The sequence below is a fragment of the Sciurus carolinensis genome, chromosome 17 (genome assembly GCF_902686445.1).
Source record: "Sciurus carolinensis chromosome 17, mSciCar1.2, whole genome shotgun sequence".
Lineage (NCBI taxonomy): Eukaryota > Metazoa > Chordata > Mammalia > Rodentia > Sciuridae > Sciurus > Sciurus carolinensis.
The window spans coordinates 1,024,254-1,042,402 of record NC_062229.1 but is presented as its reverse complement, the minus strand read 5'-3'; the positions used below and the strand labels follow the sequence as shown (position 1 = coordinate 1,042,402).

Here is an 18,149-nt window from a genome sequence, read left to right as displayed (position 1 = left end):
ATCTTTTCTGTTCATGCTGTGTCCATTTGGGGCATTTGTCAGGGCTGGCCTCTCTCTGCCCTCTACTTACCCTCAAAACCCTGCTTGGGTCCCAGTTGCTCGCAGCTGAACTCTCCAGCTCCTCTGTGCCCGCTCTGGCCTGGTTGCTGGGCACCTCTTTCTCACCAGGAGTAGGAACTGCTGGTTGGGCTGAGCCCTCTGGTTCACTGATGGCACTTGCCTAGTACGTGAGGCCTAGAAATGGGGAAAATTCAGTGCGCATGTATGTAGAATATTTTGAGGGTGGCGTGAACTGGGACTAGTGGGAGGGGAAGCTGATGCTCTTATGCCTCCAGCTGGAGAATGTCCTTCCTATGTCCCAGTCCCAGGCTCCCAGGGGGTGTAGCTGTGGGTACTCGTGACGGTACCACTGTGGGGACCTGACCAGAAGCCCTCTGCTGGTCTGACTTGGGCAAGTACTGGGTATATGCTGACTGCTGGTGGTTTTTTTTTTTTTAGTTACCAATGAACATTTATTTATTTACTTATTTATATGTGGTGCTTAGAATTGAATCCAGTACCTCATGTGCTAGGCAAGTGCTCCACCACTGAGCGACAACTCTGGCCCTGGCTGCTATTTTTAAGATTCATTTTCACATCTGAGAAGAATAAAAATGCCATATTTGAGTTGAGTTTCTTTTTTTGGACTGGTACTGGGGTGCTCTATCACTTGAGCTGTACCCCTTGCCATTTTATTTTCCTCGTTATGAGATGGGGCCTCAGTAAGTTGCTGAGCCTGGCCTAGAACTCATGATCCTTCTGCCTTAGCCTCCTGAATTGCTGGAATGACAGGCATGTGCCACCAGCCGGCTGAGCTTTCTCCCTTTTCTGTAAGGAACATCAGTCACCACCCTAAGTCAGGGTCTCCTCTCATGACTGTGGCTCCTTCTCCACGGTGGGCGTCCTGGGCACTGCACAGTGCTAAGCAGCACCTCCTGCCCATAGGCCCAGAGCAGCCCCCACCATGGCAACCACCTCTGTCCACCGACGTGGCCAGTATTCCCTGGGGATGGAGTGCCCCAAGGAGAACCTGCTCTGGAGCTCTGTGACCAGATTGTTCCTGTGGGTGAGAGTTGAGGAAGGCAGATAGAGGGTCAGGGAGACCAAGGTGACCTCTCAGTTGCCTGTGGTGCAGCCACTCCGTACTGAGCTGTCATTGAGGCCTCCTCATTGCTCCCCTTGGTCGCCAGCCAAGCCCCAACCAGGGCTGAAGACCCCAGTGCTTGGCCTAGGCCTGCAGTGGACCCAGGCAGGACAGTACCTTCCCAGCCTCAAGAAATAACCATCCAGGTGGCACCTTTCCGTCTTGTCATCTTGTCCCCAGAGCTGCTTACATGAGCCACACATGCTGAGAGGTGGTGTCCAGCAGCAGTCTGTTTACTTGTTTACTTATTTACTAACTTATTTTTTATGGAAAGAAAGAGAAAGAGGGACAGAGACAGATCAAAATGATCCTGAAGCCCCTCTGCCAACATTTGGGAAAATACAGATTCTTTGTCTTTATCCCAGAAATCTGCCTGGATTTAATTCATCTAGGGAGAACCAAGAACCTGAAGTTTATTTGTTTTTTTGGTAGCAGGGATTGATATTTTACCATTGAGCTACTTCTCTAGCCCTTTTTAATTTTTTATTTTGAGATAGGATCTTGCTGAGTTGCTTGGGGGCTTCACTAAATTTCTGAGGCTGGCTTTGAATTTGCAATCCTCCTGCCTCAGCCTCCTGAGACCCTGGGATGACAGGTATGCACCACCTGTAAGCAGCAAGAGTCTAAGTTTTTAAGAAAAACTCCCCAGGGAATTCAGCCACGCAGCTAGGTTTGAAGCAGCCTGTTTTCCCATAACCTCGAGGAGTTCCTGTGGAAAGGAGTGTGCATCCTGTATTCCAAGTCAATTTCCCGCAGCTAACCAGAGGAACCATAGCATAGCAGTGTTCATTGGCATGTGGAGAAATGGGCATGGCATGGAGTGAGAGGAATTACATCAGGTTGCATCTTGATTTGCTTTTTTGTGTCAATGTGTAGCCATTTATACTTTACACCTCAAAATATTTCTAATTCACGGGGTTTACTCGTACTGGGGATTGAACCCAGGGGTGTGTAACAGTGAGCTACATCCTCAGACCTTTGTTTGTTGAGTCAGAGCCTCGCTAGGTTGCTGAAGCCAGGATTGAACTTGAGATCTTTCCTCAGTCTCCCAAGCCACTGGCATCATAGGTGTGCACCACCACACCTAGCTAGTTTGTATTGTTAACACAGGGTCATCCCTTGGTATCCTTGGCTTGATTTTGGGACTCCCAGGATACCAAAAATCCAAGGATGCTCAGATCCTTCTATATGTTGTACGCAGTGCACAGGCCACTTGTAAGGCTGAGGCAGGAGGATCACAAGTTCGAGGTTAGCCTCAGCTACTTAGGTCCTGTTTCAAAATTTAAAAAAAAAACAAACCTGGGTGTGGCCCAGTCAAAGTGCCCTTGGTTCAGCTCCCCGTGCCCCTCTGCCACAGTCCAGACTCAACTCCATGTGACTGATTCCAGCCTTTTGAGCTCTGTAGTGGGCATTTTGTGTTTGTGGTGCAGGGTGGCACCCAGCGCCTCACCTTCCAGCTTCACGCCCTGCCGCTGAGCTGCACCCTTGCCCATCCAGTGCTTTTTATTTCGGAATCTTGAAGTTCTGGGATCTTTTTGACGACTTCCTATTGCTCCCTTCTCTGCTGAGTTCCCTGGCTTTCCCTGAGCCCAGCGAGCTGTGCTTTGCTCCTCAGGAGCCTGGCTGCTGAACTGACCCCTGCTTGCCCCAGCACCTGTCTTGCAGCCAACTGCTGCTCCTTGGCTGCCTTTTTCCATGAGGGCAGGTGGCTTTTCTGTTCCTGTTGTGAGTGTTCCTGAGTTTTCTGGGTGTTGTGAAAGTGTTATTGGGGGTGGACTTTGTTAGGCCCTCCTGCAGGGTGAGGGAGCGAGTGGCTGAGAACCTTAGTGAGCTGGTGTTTGCTGGAACCCCCGTCTGCAGTGCTCAGGTGGACCCTGGGGTCGGAGTTGCTGGCCAGAGGGTCACTACTGATGTCTGCACCAGCTGCACCTTTTTTTCTTTTTGGTACCAGGGATTGAACCCAGGGGTGCTTAACCACTGAGCCACATCCCCAGCCCTAGGTTTTCTTTTTTAAGTTTTATTTTGATACAGTGCCTTGCTAAGTTGCTTTAGGCTCTTGCTAAATTTCTGAGGCTGGCCTTGAACTGCGCTCCTCCCGTCCCAGCCTCCCCAGCCCCTGGGCTGCGGGTATGTGCCACTGCTTCTGCGGCAGCTCCATTCGATGTTCCCTCCAGCCAGTTGAGGCTCCCATGCTTCTGGCTCCCACATTTGTCTTGGTTCCATCCAGGTCATTAACTGTTCTGGTCCTTTGAGATGCAACAAAGGGGTGTCCACACAGCAAGCAAGGAGCCCAGGAGCCCGTGGGATCTGGTCGTGTGAAGCTTGTTGAAGTGTGTGTAGAGTGACACTCATTCCTTGTCCTAAGTCTGGATGATAGAATATTCAGAACATTCCTCCACAGAGATGGCCCTGAACCAGTGGCCCTTTTCCCCGTCTGCCTGTGCAAGGGTCTTGGGTGGGGTCAGGGCGGTGTCCTGTGGTGGCAGGACAGGCTGCTGGGTCTGCCGAGGCTGCCTCCACAGAGCAGCCCCTGGAGGGGCTGAGGTCAGCCGCACAGGGACTTGTACCAGAGCCATTGTCCTGTCCACATGGGCCTGGCCCCAGCGGGAGCAGCAGGTCTTGGGGTGGTGTGGTGGGTGGAGCGTTGAGCCCTGCCATCTGGGTTGGCAGGACAGGGTTCCAGTGGTTCCAGCTATTGATCTCGTCATTAGACAGAACCGAGCAGGGCGTGGGGTCCTTGTGCCCTGTGGAGCTTGCCGGGAGGGCCAGACGTGGCACCCTGCACGTCGATCATCAGATTGACCCAGGACCTGTGGTGACCTCTGCTCCCCTCCTGGGGACCTTCAGGTTCTCGGGACTGCGCCACACCCAGAGGAGCACACCTGTCTGGCAAGCTGGCCCTCGCACCTCGCGCTGCTGGGCTAAGCACTCTTGAGTGTGGGGATGTGCAGAGCTGGCAGAGAGGGCTGAAAGCCAGAGGCAGGGGACACGTTACCACTGGGTGACACAGTAGTCTGCGTCATCACAACCAGACGCAGAAGGCCACGATGCCCCACTGTCCACTGGGGAGTGGACACATCCAGCATATCCACACGTGTGGGAATATCACGTGACCACCAGAGCATTCCATCACCCCATCGCCAAGCATGAAAGAAACCCGTCCTTGTGAGCAGTTCCCTCCCTCCCCTCCCCAGCCCCGTGGTGTCCTTGTCCTCCCTGGACTTGCCTGTTCTGGGTGTTTCCTGTCAATGAGGTCAACATGCTGTGGCCTTTTTGCGTCTGGCTTCTTCCCAGAGTGGTTTTCGTTGACTGTTTCAGGTAGACGATTGTAACTTAGGCTGTTTCTCTTTTTCCATTTTAGGCAAAATACATCTCTCAGTGCATTGATGAAATCAAGCAAGAGCTGAAGCAGGACAACATCGCGGTGAAGGCCAACGCGGTCTGCAAGCTGACGTATGTAAGTGTCTGCCTGAGTGCTGTGGGCCTGGGGCCCCGTCCTTGCTGCAGCCTCCACCCTGCCAGTTTTCCTGTCTCTTGCACACCTGTCCACCTTCATCTTCCCGTGCGCGTGTGAGCGTGAGCGTGTGCGTGTGCGTGTGCCCGGTGTGTGTCCATCCATCTGCCTGTCACATTCACTGCCACACGGTGCTAACTCCAGGTCAGGCTGTGATGCTCACACAGCTGGTGTGGGCTGGGCAGGCTGGGCACGGGCGTCATGCTGACCTAGAAGGAGCCCCCTGCCCTCTAAGATGGTCAAGGCTCAGTGGGTGGAACCCAGGCTCTGAACCGGCCAGGCTCCTTTCCTGGCTGCAGTTGCTGCTCGCTGTGTTAGCTAGGGACAGGTGCCCATCCTCCTGCCCCATTCCTCCTCTGAGATGGGGAGGGGGCTTGTCACAGCAATCCCCAGTGAGGGCACTTGGTAGGCCCCTGTTGTTGCCGGGAGCCAATGCACCTTGGGTTGGAGTTTCCAGCAGCTGAAGTAAACACCATGTTTCAGCTGCAGACGTTTTTGGCCTTGCGGAGTTGCTGTTAACCTGTCCCTGTGGATTCTAAGTGTCAGGAAGGTGCAGCAGCCCTAGGGTGTGTGCTGGGTGAAGCTGGCGGTTGAGACTGACTGGGGCTCGCGTTTCCGTTAAGGCTACTCTCTTGGTCTCCTCTTTGGCTTGTGAGTAAAAAATGCCCGTGCCTCCTTCTTAACAGTTGCAAATGTTAGGGTACGACATCAGCTGGGCTGCCTTCAACATCATTGAAGTGATGAGCGCCTCCAAGTTCACGTTCAAGGTGAGTGGGGGTGGGCATCTCCCCACTCCAACATCCTCCAGTGCCCCTTCTGTGCCAGGGGCCTGACTACGCTGGGATGGCGTGTGGTCCAGATGTGGGACTGGCACAGGCAGGTGGTGCAGTGTCCCCCGTCCCAGACCCTGGCCTCATGCTGTGCCCCAGTGGTGAGCTGGGTCCTGGAGGGTTTCCTTGTTTTAAGAAAATCATCAGGGATGAGACGCAGCTCAGGGTGGAGCCCTTGCTAAGCATGAGTGAGGCCCTGGGTCCATCCCAGTGTACAAAACAACAACAAACCCACTTTCTACAGCTGGGTATTGATTAATCCATCTTGTCCCATTGTCCAGATATGGAACACCTATGAAAACTTAAATGGAGTAGTACATTTACCATTTGGGGTCACTTTGAAATAATACTCGAGTGTTTTTTATGTTTGCAGAGTTGAAAACTTGGGACTTAATGGATTGAAGGAAACATTACAAAAAAAGAAAAAAAAAAAATGACCAAAATAACAAAACAACTAATGACCTGTCCCAGTTCCACAGGTTTTCTCCACGCAGACGCCACCCTATGAGTTCTCGCGTTAATACCATCTATGTAAAGTCTTTCTTTTAATTTTAAGTAATTTTAACAAAATGTTGGTTTTGTAGGACTGAACTGAGTATGTAGTTTAGACTACAGCTAAATTTATAATCCTTAGAAAAAAATTTTATTTTGAGGACAGGGTCTCACTAAGTTCCCAGGCTGGTCTTGAACTTCTGATCCTTCTGCCTTGGTCCTCCAAGTTGCTGGGATCACAGGTGTGTGCCACCACACCAGGGCCAATTTATCGATTGATATTTCTTGTGGTCCTGGGGATGGAACACGGGACTTCACACATGCTGAGCCAGCGCCCTCACTGAGCCACGAATTTCCCTCACCACTGATAACTGTTGATGGAGGAATGAAATACCATGTTTGTCAAAACTGGCGTGGTTGCCCATGCCAGTGGGCATGAAAGCAGTCTGTGCATTCGTGAGTGTGACCCTGGCCATCCTCTGCAGCCTGGTCTGAGCAGTCTGGGTCATCACCAAACCCACACCCAGTGCTCCGTGCCTCGTCCCCTAGAGGGGTTTCGGACTCAGCAAGTCCGTGGAGCTCAGAGTGTTGGCAGGGTGTGGGCAGCCCATAGGGAACGCTGTGTTAAGACCAGGTGCTCCCTCTGTCTGGGAGGCTCCTCGAGCTGTGTGGAGGCCTGGCCTGGTCTAGTGTGCCTGCCACGGCCCCCAGCATCCAGAGTCTCACGCTTGCCTCCACAGCGAATCGGCTACCTTGCTGCTTCCCAGTGTTTTCATGAAGGCACAGACGTCATCATGCTGACAACAAACCAGATACGCAAGGTAGGTACCTACCCCAGCCACACTGGCCCTCCCGTCTCCTGTGTGACTCTGAGCCCGTGGCGTCTCCAGCAAGCAGGCATGGCCTCTGAAGCCCTGGCGTTTGTGGAGCAAGGTGGAACACCCCTTGTCATTTCCTCTGCTTAGCTCTTGAGGTGAGCTCTGGTGACTTCTGGGGTCCACTTGGAGGCTGGCCTCGTGGCACCTCCCCTTTCTGCTTCCCCTCCTATGGCCCCTGCCTGTGGGTACCTTCTCTCATGTTTGGTTTTTTTTTTTTTTTTTTTTTTGGGTGCTGGGGATCGAACCCAGGGCCTTGTGCTTGCAAGGCAAGCACTCTACCGACTGAGCTATCTCCCTAGCCCCTGGTTTTTTTTTTGATGGTGCTGGGGATGAACCTCTAGCACTGAGCTACACCCCTAGCCCTTTTGTTTTCTATTTGGAGGGAGGGTCAAAGGTCTCGCTAAGTTTCTGAGGCTGGCCTTGATCTTGCAGTTGTCCAATTACCCTGTCCCAGCCTCCTGAGTTGGTGGGCTGACAGGCGTGTCCACCATGCCAGGCTCCCCTTGATTCTCTGAGGTTTTGTGAGGTGTGTATAGAGTTCTTATCTTTTTGGGATGGTCTTGAGACCGAAGAAGAGACCCTCCTCCCTGCCCTGGTGCAGGTGTGAGCCCCTTGGCGGCCCACCCTCTTCGTGGGCTCTGGCCATAGACCCATGCTCACTGATGACTAGGACAATGCCTGGACCCTGCAGGAGTTGTCACCCCTGCAGGTGCCCTGGTCCATAGGGCAAGTGTGGGGTGCTCAGGGTGCTGGGGAGGCCAGCTCTCACCATGGATAATGGCAAAGCTACTTGGTGTGACCTGTGGAGCCTGAGGGTCAGGTGCCCACATGGGGGCCTGGGCAAGTGGGGTTTTCTGCAAGAAAGAGGATTGGGTTGCCATAAGGGAAGGGGCAGGATGCAGAGAGAGGGTGGTGGACTCTGTCCACTTGAGCATGCCCCTGCCTGCCTCCATACGGAGGCTGTGGGTCGGGCCTGCAGTGCGGGGACACCTCCAGTCTTGCTTTCTAACGGAGCACACGACTGGCTCTGGCACAAGAAGGTCTGGGGCATGCCTGTGGTCCCCACTGCTGTCCTGACTCAGATGCAGTGGCTTCCGTGGTTACCATGGAACACTTCCTGGGTAGGATTTATTGAAGTGAGAAGAAAGGAGACAGAACTCCTGGGGTCGCCTCCCCTACTATGTTGTGTTCTGTCTCCTTTTTCCTTAAAGTATTTTTAGTTGTAGGTGGACACGATACCTTTTTTTTTTTAACGTATTTTTACGTGGCTCCAAGGCTTGGGCCGGTGCCCCGCCTGTGAGGCCAGCTCCAGCACGGAGCTGCCCTGCACCTGGCTCCCCTGCTGCTGTAGTGAGCCTGGCGCAGCTCCTGGGACCACAGGCAGGGGGCCAGGAGTGGTGCTGCTCTGGGGCCAGAACTGGCAGCTTAGTGATCCCTGGGTGCGCTCTTGTCCAGCCTCCCTTGCAGAAGGTCCCTCACCTCCTGGGACTTCTCTGTGGCTCTTTGCTGAGTGAGGCTGTTCTGCAAGACGGGCTTTTGGCTGTGCCAGTGCTGCTGAAGCCATTTCAACCCTGGGTCCGGTGAAGTGCCCCTAAGCCACATTTTTCTGTTCTTGCCGTGGAAGGGCGGCTCTTGGCTCACCCCCTGGTGTGTGCAGGCTAGAGCTGTGGAGCCCCTTCAGCAGATGCAGCCCAGGGGCAAGCCTGTGGTATCCAGAGCTTCCTGGATGGAGGAGCTGTGCACTTGATAGAGTGGGGCCTGGGGAGCTGGGAGCAGCTGCTGGCTGCCCTGGTCTCCTGTGCCTTTCCTTGTTCACCTGGAAGATGAGTGTAGCCTTGGGCCAGAGCTTCCAGGAGGCTAGAGGACTTGTTCCTGGCTGTTGTGGGGGCAGGGCTGCTGGGCTCTTGTTGTGGGAGTGATATGGCTTGAGGTACCTCCTGCGGATTCTGCTCCAGAGCCCTGGTGGCGGGGGCAGCAGGGCCAGGTCTGCACCTGGCAGGCTAAGCGACTCCTCTCCCCTCGCAGGACCTGAGCAGCCCCAGCCAGTATGACACTGGAGTTGCGCTGACTGGCCTATCCTGTTTTGTCACCTCAGATCTTGCCAGAGACCTGGCAAATGACATCATGACACTGGTGAGTTGGCCGGCCTACCCAGCAGCTCTGCATCTTCCCTGTGTTTGTGTGCCTGGAACCTGGGTTTAAGGGTCCCACCCAGAAAGCTTGGGTGCATGGAGACAGGTGAGGTGACTGGAGGAGATGGGAGCTCAGCTTCTGTCACTCTGGAGAGACGTGCTCTGGGGTCACTTGAGTCCCTGCATTTCCGAGTTCATCTTGGAAACAATCCTGCTGGCAGGAGGAAGTGGGAGCCCCAGTGTGTCAGGCCTGATGGAGACGCTTCTTCTCTTACTGAGCTGCGGGCGGTGGGGCTGTGCTCAGGGCCCAGCCAGCCTGAGGTGCCGTCTCCCTCCACCTGGTGCTGTGCACATGTGACTTCTCATGGCACCAAGTCAGTCCTGAAGGCGAGGCCCCGGGGTCCTCCGCCCACTGTGTACAGGTCACACTGGGGCCTGCTCTCCTTCCTTGTCCCCATCAGGGTGTGTACAGGTGCTGCTCTCCCACCTGCTAAAGGTCATGTGTGCTCGGCCTTTGGCACAGGACATGTGGGTGTGGGCTGGTGGTCTTGGAGCTTGTTACAGCTACCATGCTTCCAGGTCAGAATCTATACGCTGCAGCCCCAGGGCCAGATCTACCTGTTGTAATCCAGGTTTTAAAATAATGATTGACTGGCCAGCACACTGGGCTGTGCCTACAATCCCAGCTACATGGGCAGCTAGGGCAGGAGGGTCACGTGAGGCCTGCCTGGGCATCAGTGAGACTCACCTCAACAACAAGGAAAAGAAGCTGAATCAAGCCAGCTTCTGGTCACACCTGGGTGAGCCTGTGTTGCTCTCCTGTCCATGGCAGCCTCGGCATGCGAGGGCAGAGCCTCAGTCATGACGGAGGCCATCGAGCCCACAGGGTCGGAAACATCACCCACCAGGCCTTTCCAGACAGGTGGCTCCTTGAGGCTGGAGTGCTGGGGAACCTCCTGAGGGGCTGAGGGGCTGAGGGGGTGGACGGGAGACTGTGGCAGGTGAGGTGCTAAGGAAGGGTGGGTTTGCAGGAGAAGGGCAGGGCGAAGAGGTGAGATGTGGGCAGGCGAGGGACAGGAGACCGGGGAAGGGCTTGAGGTGGCAACAGGTAGGGCAAGGCCAGGGCAGGCTGGTGGGTGAGCAGCGTGGGGAGCCCACGCGGACCCGGGCACTCTTCCTGCAGATGTCACACACCAAGCCCTACATCCGGAAGAAGGCGGTGTTGATCATGTACAAGGTCTTCCTCAAGTACCCTGAGTCGCTGCGCCCCGCCTTCCCACGACTGAAGGAGAAGCTGGAGGACCCTGACCCTGGTGGGTAGCGTGGAGCCTGCACGTGCTCAGCCAGATCCCTGGGGATGTGCGAGGGCGTGTTATATGGGTTTGCTGGGTGGGTACCCCACCAGAAGTCCCCTGTGTTGTGCCGGCCACAGGACATGGTAGACAGGCTGAGGCTCAGCCTGGCCTGATAGATGTTGGCGAGTGTGGCTGAGCTCGGGGTGTCCTGCACGGGCACCACCTCCAGCCACGTGGCCTTGTTTAGCGTGCCAGCGTTGGAGTAGTACAGCCACTGAGGGCACGGTTTTGGACTGTCATTCAGCACCCTATGATGGAGAACTCCTCAATGCTTGGAGTGAGAGACGGAGGCAGTGAGGTTCCCCATAGGTCTTTGGGGTATCTGTATCCCCAGAAGCCACGCTTGGAGGTCAGGGGTGTGGAGGGCTGGGGTGGGCGACCCCTGGCCAGGGCCTCTGTTGCGTCCAAGGCATCACCCAGGGGCCTCCAAGGGCATCTGGCTGGGAGACCAGGGCATGTGGTGTGAGCCTGGAGGCCGGAGGCTGCAAGGGCATCACGGGCATGTCCACGTGGTCCCTGCGGGGTGTGGTCAGCAGGCAGGGCGTCCCTCAGCGAACTGTCATTGGGGATGCTGTCCCAGGCAGAGGGCTGGAGGGACCTCACTGGGGAACCTGGAGCAGGCCCAGAACTGGGGACCATCACGGGTGACTGAACCCTGCAGGCAGGAGGGAGAGGAGCCTGTATTCAGAGTGGGGCCCAGGAAACATGCAAGGCCACTGTGGAGGTCAGCTTGTTTCCACATCGGGCTACATCTTGTGGCACTGGGTGCAGGTGGGTGTGGGCCTGTGCCAGGCGAAGTCAGACCTGGATTCAGGAGAGAATACCCAGCTCTGGGCACAGGGTGCAGGTCCAGGTAGACACCTCAGCCTGTGCGGGCAGAGCGGTCAGCCTGAGCCTGAGCCCACCATCCTCCAGGATGGTGGCTGGTCAGGAGAGCCCAGTGCCCTCCCGTCCTCCATGGCAATGAGGCCGGAGGGTGCGTCACGTGTCCTGAGTGCATGCCGTGTGGTGAAGTGGGAGGCCCTCGGTCACCCCCACTGGACACTGTACCATGGGGCCCAGGGGTCCTACTCCTGTTCCAGAGCACCTCTGCTCCTGTCCCTGTCACCAGGGCAGGTGCAGAACCAGGGCCACACTCCGGGTTCTAACTTGGTGGGAGTTGTGGACCCTCAGAACTTTCTCTCTGGTCATAAAGCCTGGGCCGTGATTTTCAAAGCAGTTTGTTTTTATTTTTGGTTTTATTTTGTTTTTTAAGGCGGGTACTGGGGACTGAACCCAGGGGTGCTTTACCACTGAACTGCACCCCTACCCTTACTGTTTTGATGCGGGATCTCACTAAGTTGCCCAAGTTGGCCTGGAACTCGCCATCCTCCTGCCTCAGCCTCCCAAGTGACTGGCCTGATAGGTGTGGCCACAATGTTACTGATTGTCTTTCTTTTTATTTTTTCTGCTCTTTTCTTTTGTTGGTCTTGTGCTTTTGTGTTTTTGTTTGTTTTAGTTGTGGATGGTCACAATACCACTTATTTATTCATTTGCTTTATGTGGTGCTGAGGGTTGAGGCAAGTGCTCCACCACTGAGCCACGGTCTGCTTTTTCTGAAAATTAAGAATTTGAAAAAGCCCTCTTTTTTTTTTTTTTTTTTTTTTTTTTAAATGTCAGATTTACAGAAACGTGGAAGAAATACCACAAAGAATTCTAACCCATGTGCCCTTCACTCAGCTTTTCCAGATTTCCTGTCTGTCTTTACAGGGAAGTCTGTTCAGACAGGAGTGGGCCTTGGTACCGCGCCGCCCAGTGCTGGCGCCCTCCGCAGCCAGGCCCCGTCCGCGCCTGGTACAGAGGAGGCCCGCCCGGGTCTGCCTCCTGATGCCAGCCCCTCCTCCGATGGACTAGAGACAAATTTGGGGGCTCCCACAACCCCCTCAAGTTGACCCTTCATTAGAGCGCCTCCCCCACACGGGGAAGCACTGTTCGTGCACAGTGACAGCCGCAGGGGCAGCTATGACTCAGGGCCACCAGAGACCCACAGGGCGGGCAGGGCGTGGCGAACTCCAGCGCCCTCCTACGCCGCCAGGCCCGGGCACCCCAGGGCATCCCTGCTCCCAGCCAGGAGGCCCGGAGCCCTGGGGCATGTGCTCTGGGGTCCCCGCACAGGCGTGGCACGCTGCTCGCTGCCTGCCAGGCCTCTCCCTTGCCTGCCCCTCGCCTCTGCTCTCCTGAGGTGGTGGGGCTCTGGGCTCCATGTCCCAAGCCTCCCATCTCATGGGGTCACTGTGTGCCTGGCCCAGGCTCCTGGAAGAGGAAGGCATTGCTGCCACTGGGGGTCCAGGGTTGGGGAAGCCCTGGAGCTCAGGATGAAGGCTGGACAGTGCTTTATTACGTCACCCACCTTTTGGGTCCCTTTTGAGCCGAGTCCCTCAACCTTGGTCTTGAGTGACCTTAACTTCTGGCAACAGCAGCCACTGTTCTGGGCTGCCCTTGGTGGGTGACCTTCCTCTCAGGGTTCCATGGGCTCGGGCCTGGAGATTCCGGGTTCCTCAGTGGCGTGTAGGCCACCAGGCCTGGCTGCTGGCTCAGGCGGCACTGCCAGGGCTGCGCTCTGCCGAGTGCCGTCTTGAACTTGTCACCAGCGAGCAGCCAAGCCCACACACCCTCAGCTTCCCCCAGCTTTGGGGTCTTGCTGCTCCCTGAGAAGAGCCAGCACCTGTGGACGCAGCGCGTGTTGAGTGACACGAGGCGCTCACAGGGCGCGGGTCTCCGCACGCCCGTGCTCACGAGCGGCTTGGTGTAGGCGCTGGGCCGGCGCTGTGTGGGTGCGGCGTGTGGCTGCACTTTGCTTCTCCCCTAGCCACGGCATCTGTTTTGGCCCTGGTGGGAAGCGCCAAGACCCTCGCCCGCGGCTCCCAGCTCCCTTCTTGTGGCGGTCCTCTTGTTTCCGTGCAGACCCACGGGCACTCCTCATCCTGCAGGCTGCAGCAGTGGCCATCACTGTGTATGCCTTGGCCCAGATGGGCGCAGTCGCCGCTGGGGCCTCGGTGTGGCCCCTGTGCCCGTCTGTGGTGGCCGCTCTTTCCAGCAGTGCCTCTGCCGCCTGTTGCCAGGCTCGCCTGCCGTCCCAGAATCCACCATCTTTCCAGCCACCCTGGCTCCTTTGTTGGCAGGTGGATGGTACTTGGAAACCAGGACCTAGGGACTGGGCGTTGTTGTCCTGGGGCCCCATGGCACGCGGAGCCAGAGTGCCTGTATGTCTGCGCTGCACCTACACACGGCCTGGCTGGCTGGTCCTGTGCCTTAGCAGTCCACAAGTGTGTCCTTGGACCTCCAGTGCCAGCCCTGCCATGCCAGGTTCCCGTGAGCCAGGACAACCTGTGTGGGCAAGGATCTTCTGTAGACGGGCACCTTGTGGGCAGGATGCCCTTGTACGTGGGGTTCCATAAACAGGCCCCTGAGGACGGGATGCCCTGTGCTGTTGATGTGGACACCCTCTTGGTCCTCAGGGGTCCAGTCTGCGGCCGTCAATGTCATCTGTGAGCTGGCCCGACGCAACCCCAAGAACTACCTGTCGCTGGCCCCGCTGTTCTTCAAGCTGATGACGTGCTCCACCAACAACTGGGTGCTCATCAAGATCATCAAGCTGGCAAGTGTACCCACTGCCCGCAGCCCTGGGCTGTGTCCCGCCTCTGTGGCCACTGAACTGGCAGTGACTCCACCCTCCTGTCCCTGCAGTTTGGTGCCCTGACCCCTCTGGAGCCAAGGCTGGGCAAGAAGCTGATTGAGCCTCTCACCAACCTGATCCACAGGTAGGCCTCCCCTTGTGTGCCCAGCTGACTGCCTGGGAGGCCCAGGCTCACTCTGCGGGCACAACCAGAGCACCGCCATGCCATCCTGAGCCCTCCTGGGCCCAGGCTTCTCTCGAGTCCACCGTCCTAAGGACCAGCAGCAGAAAGGAGACAGGCCATGTGCCTAAGGTGCTTGACTGGATTCACTGGGTCCTGTGTCTGAATGTGGCATAGCTGCCAGGTGTTCGTATGGTGGTCCTGGGCCTGCATTCTTAAGAAGCACTGGCTTCTGAGGCTGTGGTGCTGAGCCACCTGGTGGGCCCTGCCCTCTGGACTCTGGCCTGTGACCTTCTGGGGCTTGACCTTCTGGACTTGGTTTGGGGTTGACAGCAGCACCGCGTGAGAATGTCAGAGTGGAGCAGATTCCTGCTGCCCGCCTACCCCTCACTTGCCCTCCCAGGGCCCATCTTGTTTGCCCAGAGTCCTGGCCACTGTGCTGGCCACCACCTCCTGAGGGTTGGCTCCTGGACTTCTGCTGGCCTTGGGATGCTGGAGAGCTATAGGTAGTTGGGGACACCTTGTGGGCACCACAGACTTGATTGGTGAGGAGCAGAACTCTGAGCCTCCCAGGCCCAGCTGTCTTTGTTCTTGAAGTGGCACCTTTGTCCTTCACACCAACAGAGTGACAAGGGCTGTCCTGACGCAGAGGGAACATGGGGGCTGTGCGCCAGGATCCCAGCTGGGTGTCAACCCCAGGCTGCTCCATAGCCCTGCTGGGAACTGTACCTGCACTGCTGGTTACCTGTGCGCTTAAACCCGAGACCGTCTCAGGCCCAGACAGAACTTTCCTCAGACTCTTGCTGAATGTCTGGTCCATTTAGGACAAAATGGAGCAGGGAGAGGGAGGGCGAGCGGGGCCGTGAGGTGAGGGCCTCTTGCCATCTCTCCCCCGGGAGGTGCCGCATGATGGCCGTCACTGTGTGGCCAGGCTTGGCCAGGCTGGCAGCAGTGCCCTCTCTGTGAAGCCTGCAGTGCAGTGTCCCCCCTCCCTCCGCCCGTGTCTGAGGTGACGCCTGGGCCTCGTCCTCACGCTGCTTCCCTCCTCTCCAGCACGTCCGCCATGTCCCTTCTCTATGAGTGTGTGAACACCGTGATTGCAGGTGAGAGCCCCGTCGCCTCCTCTGGGGTGCAGCATCATTAGGGCAGCCCTCCTGTGTTCTGCCAGGCTGGGGTGAGGGTGCAGGTCTGCCTCCTGAACTTCTCCCTTGCTGGAGCTCAGGAAGGGAGAGGGTGGAGTGGCCACAGCTAGCCAGACCCCCGTGGCCTCCCCTGGAGTCAGGTGGTCCACTGTCCAGTCCCCTCAGCACCAGGTCCATGAAGGTCTGATGTAGCTTACAGCCCAGCCGCTTTGAGACTTGAGGGTTTCCTGTCCCCTGTTGCCCGTGATCAGCATCTTGTTGCTCGAGGTCCTCCTCGGGCCCCTCCAACAGAAGTGACTCAGGATGTGCCATTTTACCTGTGGATGCTCCTGCTTTGATCTTACCAGTTAAAGATTGCATAGGGTGGGGTCGGCACTCCTTGCTCCAGGCCAGGTTGAAGGGACTCTGGATGTTCTGCGTCCCCAGTTGTCTCAGACGTCTCCCTTAGAGCTTGTGTGTGGCCAGTGAACTGGAAGGCCCTCCACCCCGCCAGTGTTCCTTGTTGGAGAAGCAGAGCTCTTGTTCCTGGGCATGGCTGGCCACCTCCTGCTCCCTGTTTCTTGCAAGCTGGTTGCTAAAGCTGGTGGCCTGTGAGGTTCGAGGCTTGTTGCCTACCATCAGAAGACCTGGGCTGGGGCAGATGGGCAGGTCCCTGTGCACGCCCCTCCCGCTGTCAGCTGAGAGTGCCGTGGCTGCTCCCCATAGACTGACTCCAACGATTTCAAGACGTTGTGATGCACATTCTGTGCTCCACAGTGGAGCTGCTGGGCACTCGTAAGAGAAGTGGAGCTGACCCTGGCCAGGGAGGGCCAGTGGGCATTTGGGGCGAGGCGTAGGCAGACCTGGGTGAGGCTGTGGGGTGGAGCCAGGTGGGATCTGCTGGCCTTGACCATGAGGTGGGAGAGTTCCAGGTATAGGAGAGGTGGGGGCCCAGGGAACGAGCCTGGTGTGGCAAGGGCCTGGCGCACCTGGAGCAAGGCCCTTCCGTGATCGGACTTGAGTCAGCACGTGGGAGGGGCTTTCCTGGATGGGAGTGCCTGATGCTCTTTTAACTGATTACCTTTTTGGTTTATGTGATTAAAATTGACCAAGGGCAGGACCAGGGCCAAGGGCAGCCCAACATTACAAATAAGATTAGGGGATCCAGGCCACCCCAGGCCTGGTGACCTGCTGGGGTCCCCAGGGTCCGCTCATGGCTGTTCTCCCAGCTGCAGTTCTTACAGTGACAGGACCCAGGGCCGTCAGTGGTGGGAACAGCACGTGGGGGCCTGGGGACCAGGCAGGGCCTCCAGTCTCCTCCCAGGGAGTCCTGCAGGATGCACGTCGTCCCAGTAACACACCTGAGGAATGTCACCACCTGGGGGGTCAGTGGGGACATGTGCTGAGATCCCAGACCCGAGAGGAGCACAGGGGCTGAGCGAAGCCACTATGCTGGCCCCACGGAGCCGGGCAGGGTGGGAGGCCAGGCTCGCAGCCTCTCTCGTGCCCAGCTGCGGGCTGCAGGCTAGGCATGGCCTGCTCAGAGACCCGCTGGGCCAACAGCTCCCAGGGCAGCAGCGCAGCTTGCAGGTGTAGGTGCGCCCGGGACCAAGGCTGGTATCGATGTGGGTTGCTGGCTGGCAACTGACGTGGGCTGTCTGTTTCAGTGCTCATCTCTCTGTCCTCTGGCATGCCCAACCACAGTGCCAGCATCCAGGTATGTCCCAGGACCCTGCTCTGCAGTTGAGCTCTGCCTGTCCTCGCCTCACCTGCCCCAGCACATCCCGTCCCATGTGATCCGTGTGCCCAGTCCCTTTGTGGGGTGAACACAGAGGTGTCAAGGGAACTGTGGCCCTGTGGTCCCAGTGACAGGCAACTCTGCTCTACGCTGCCCTGGAGCCAGCTAACCGCTGAGCTGCCTGGGGGCTCTCGGCCCCCACTGACCTGGGGTGTCACATTCTCCTTGCTCTAGAAGGCAGCCATCCTGCCTGTGAACTCCACTGATCCCTCTAGTCGTGGCTTCACTGCCCAGTGCCTTGGAGCTTGGGGCCGCTGGGCTCCTGGTGACCTGGAGGCCACTGGGTGGTCACCCTCAGGTGTGTTGTAGGCACTCATGTGTGAAGGAAGTTGCTGTGTCCCAGCCCCTTCCCGGAGGCACCATCGTGCTGGTACACGCCTTCCTGCCCTGCGGGGTCCCCTCCTGTCGGGCCTGAGTGGTCTCTGCTGGCTGGTCTGCCCTGGTACCTGCAGCCCCATTGCTGTCCTGCTGGGCGGGCTGTCATAGAAGGGCCCCGGTCTCGAGAGGCAGGGCAGCTTGGGGGATAGGACGGGCCCAGCCTCAGCAGGTTCACCCTGCTGGGGGAGATGAAGTCAGGGTGCTTTTCCTCTTTTCAGCTTTGTGTTCAGAAGTTAAGGATACTTATAGAAGACTCCGATCAGAACTGTAAGTTTCTCTCCCCTGCAAGCTCTCCTTTCTGTTTCCCAGACCTTTGTGGAATCAGGGCTCTGGAGCCTTAGAAGAAAGGGGCCAGGGTGTTGTGGAGGCCAGGGGTCCTGCACAGACTCCATGCGAGCAGACCAGCTTCAAGCCAGTGCTGCCCCTGCCTTGGTCCCGGGCACCACTCCCACTGGACCCGTGTGGTGGGCCCATCCTGTGTCCACTCCAGGTTCTCAGGTGGCTCTGCGGGCTGTGCCACGTGCACCTGTCCACAGGGAGAGGGCCAGCAGCCCCAGCCCAGGGGAACATGGAGGGACCATATTGTGGGTAGTGAAAGATGTCCATGGAAAGATTCCACAGGTGGGCAGAGC

At 57.2% G+C, this 18,149-nt stretch overlaps 1 protein-coding gene across 1 annotated transcript in view; it reads left to right on the top strand.

Annotated features, from left to right (window-relative positions):
• Positions 1 to 18,149, top strand: part of Ap3d1 (adaptor related protein complex 3 subunit delta 1) — a 37,288-nt gene that overhangs the window by 5,958 nt on the left and 13,181 nt on the right. The window contains exons 2-11 of the mRNA XM_047530175.1: positions 4,545 to 4,640; positions 5,384 to 5,464; positions 6,760 to 6,840; positions 8,923 to 9,030; positions 10,213 to 10,342; positions 13,882 to 14,021; positions 14,111 to 14,184; positions 15,274 to 15,323; positions 17,009 to 17,058; positions 17,736 to 17,784. Of these exons, the coding sequence (XP_047386131.1) occupies positions 4,545 to 4,640; positions 5,384 to 5,464; positions 6,760 to 6,840; positions 8,923 to 9,030; positions 10,213 to 10,342; positions 13,882 to 14,021; positions 14,111 to 14,184; positions 15,274 to 15,323; positions 17,009 to 17,058; positions 17,736 to 17,784 (859 nt within the window). The remainder of the gene's footprint in view (positions 1 to 4,544; positions 4,641 to 5,383; positions 5,465 to 6,759; positions 6,841 to 8,922; positions 9,031 to 10,212; positions 10,343 to 13,881; positions 14,022 to 14,110; positions 14,185 to 15,273; positions 15,324 to 17,008; positions 17,059 to 17,735; positions 17,785 to 18,149) is intronic.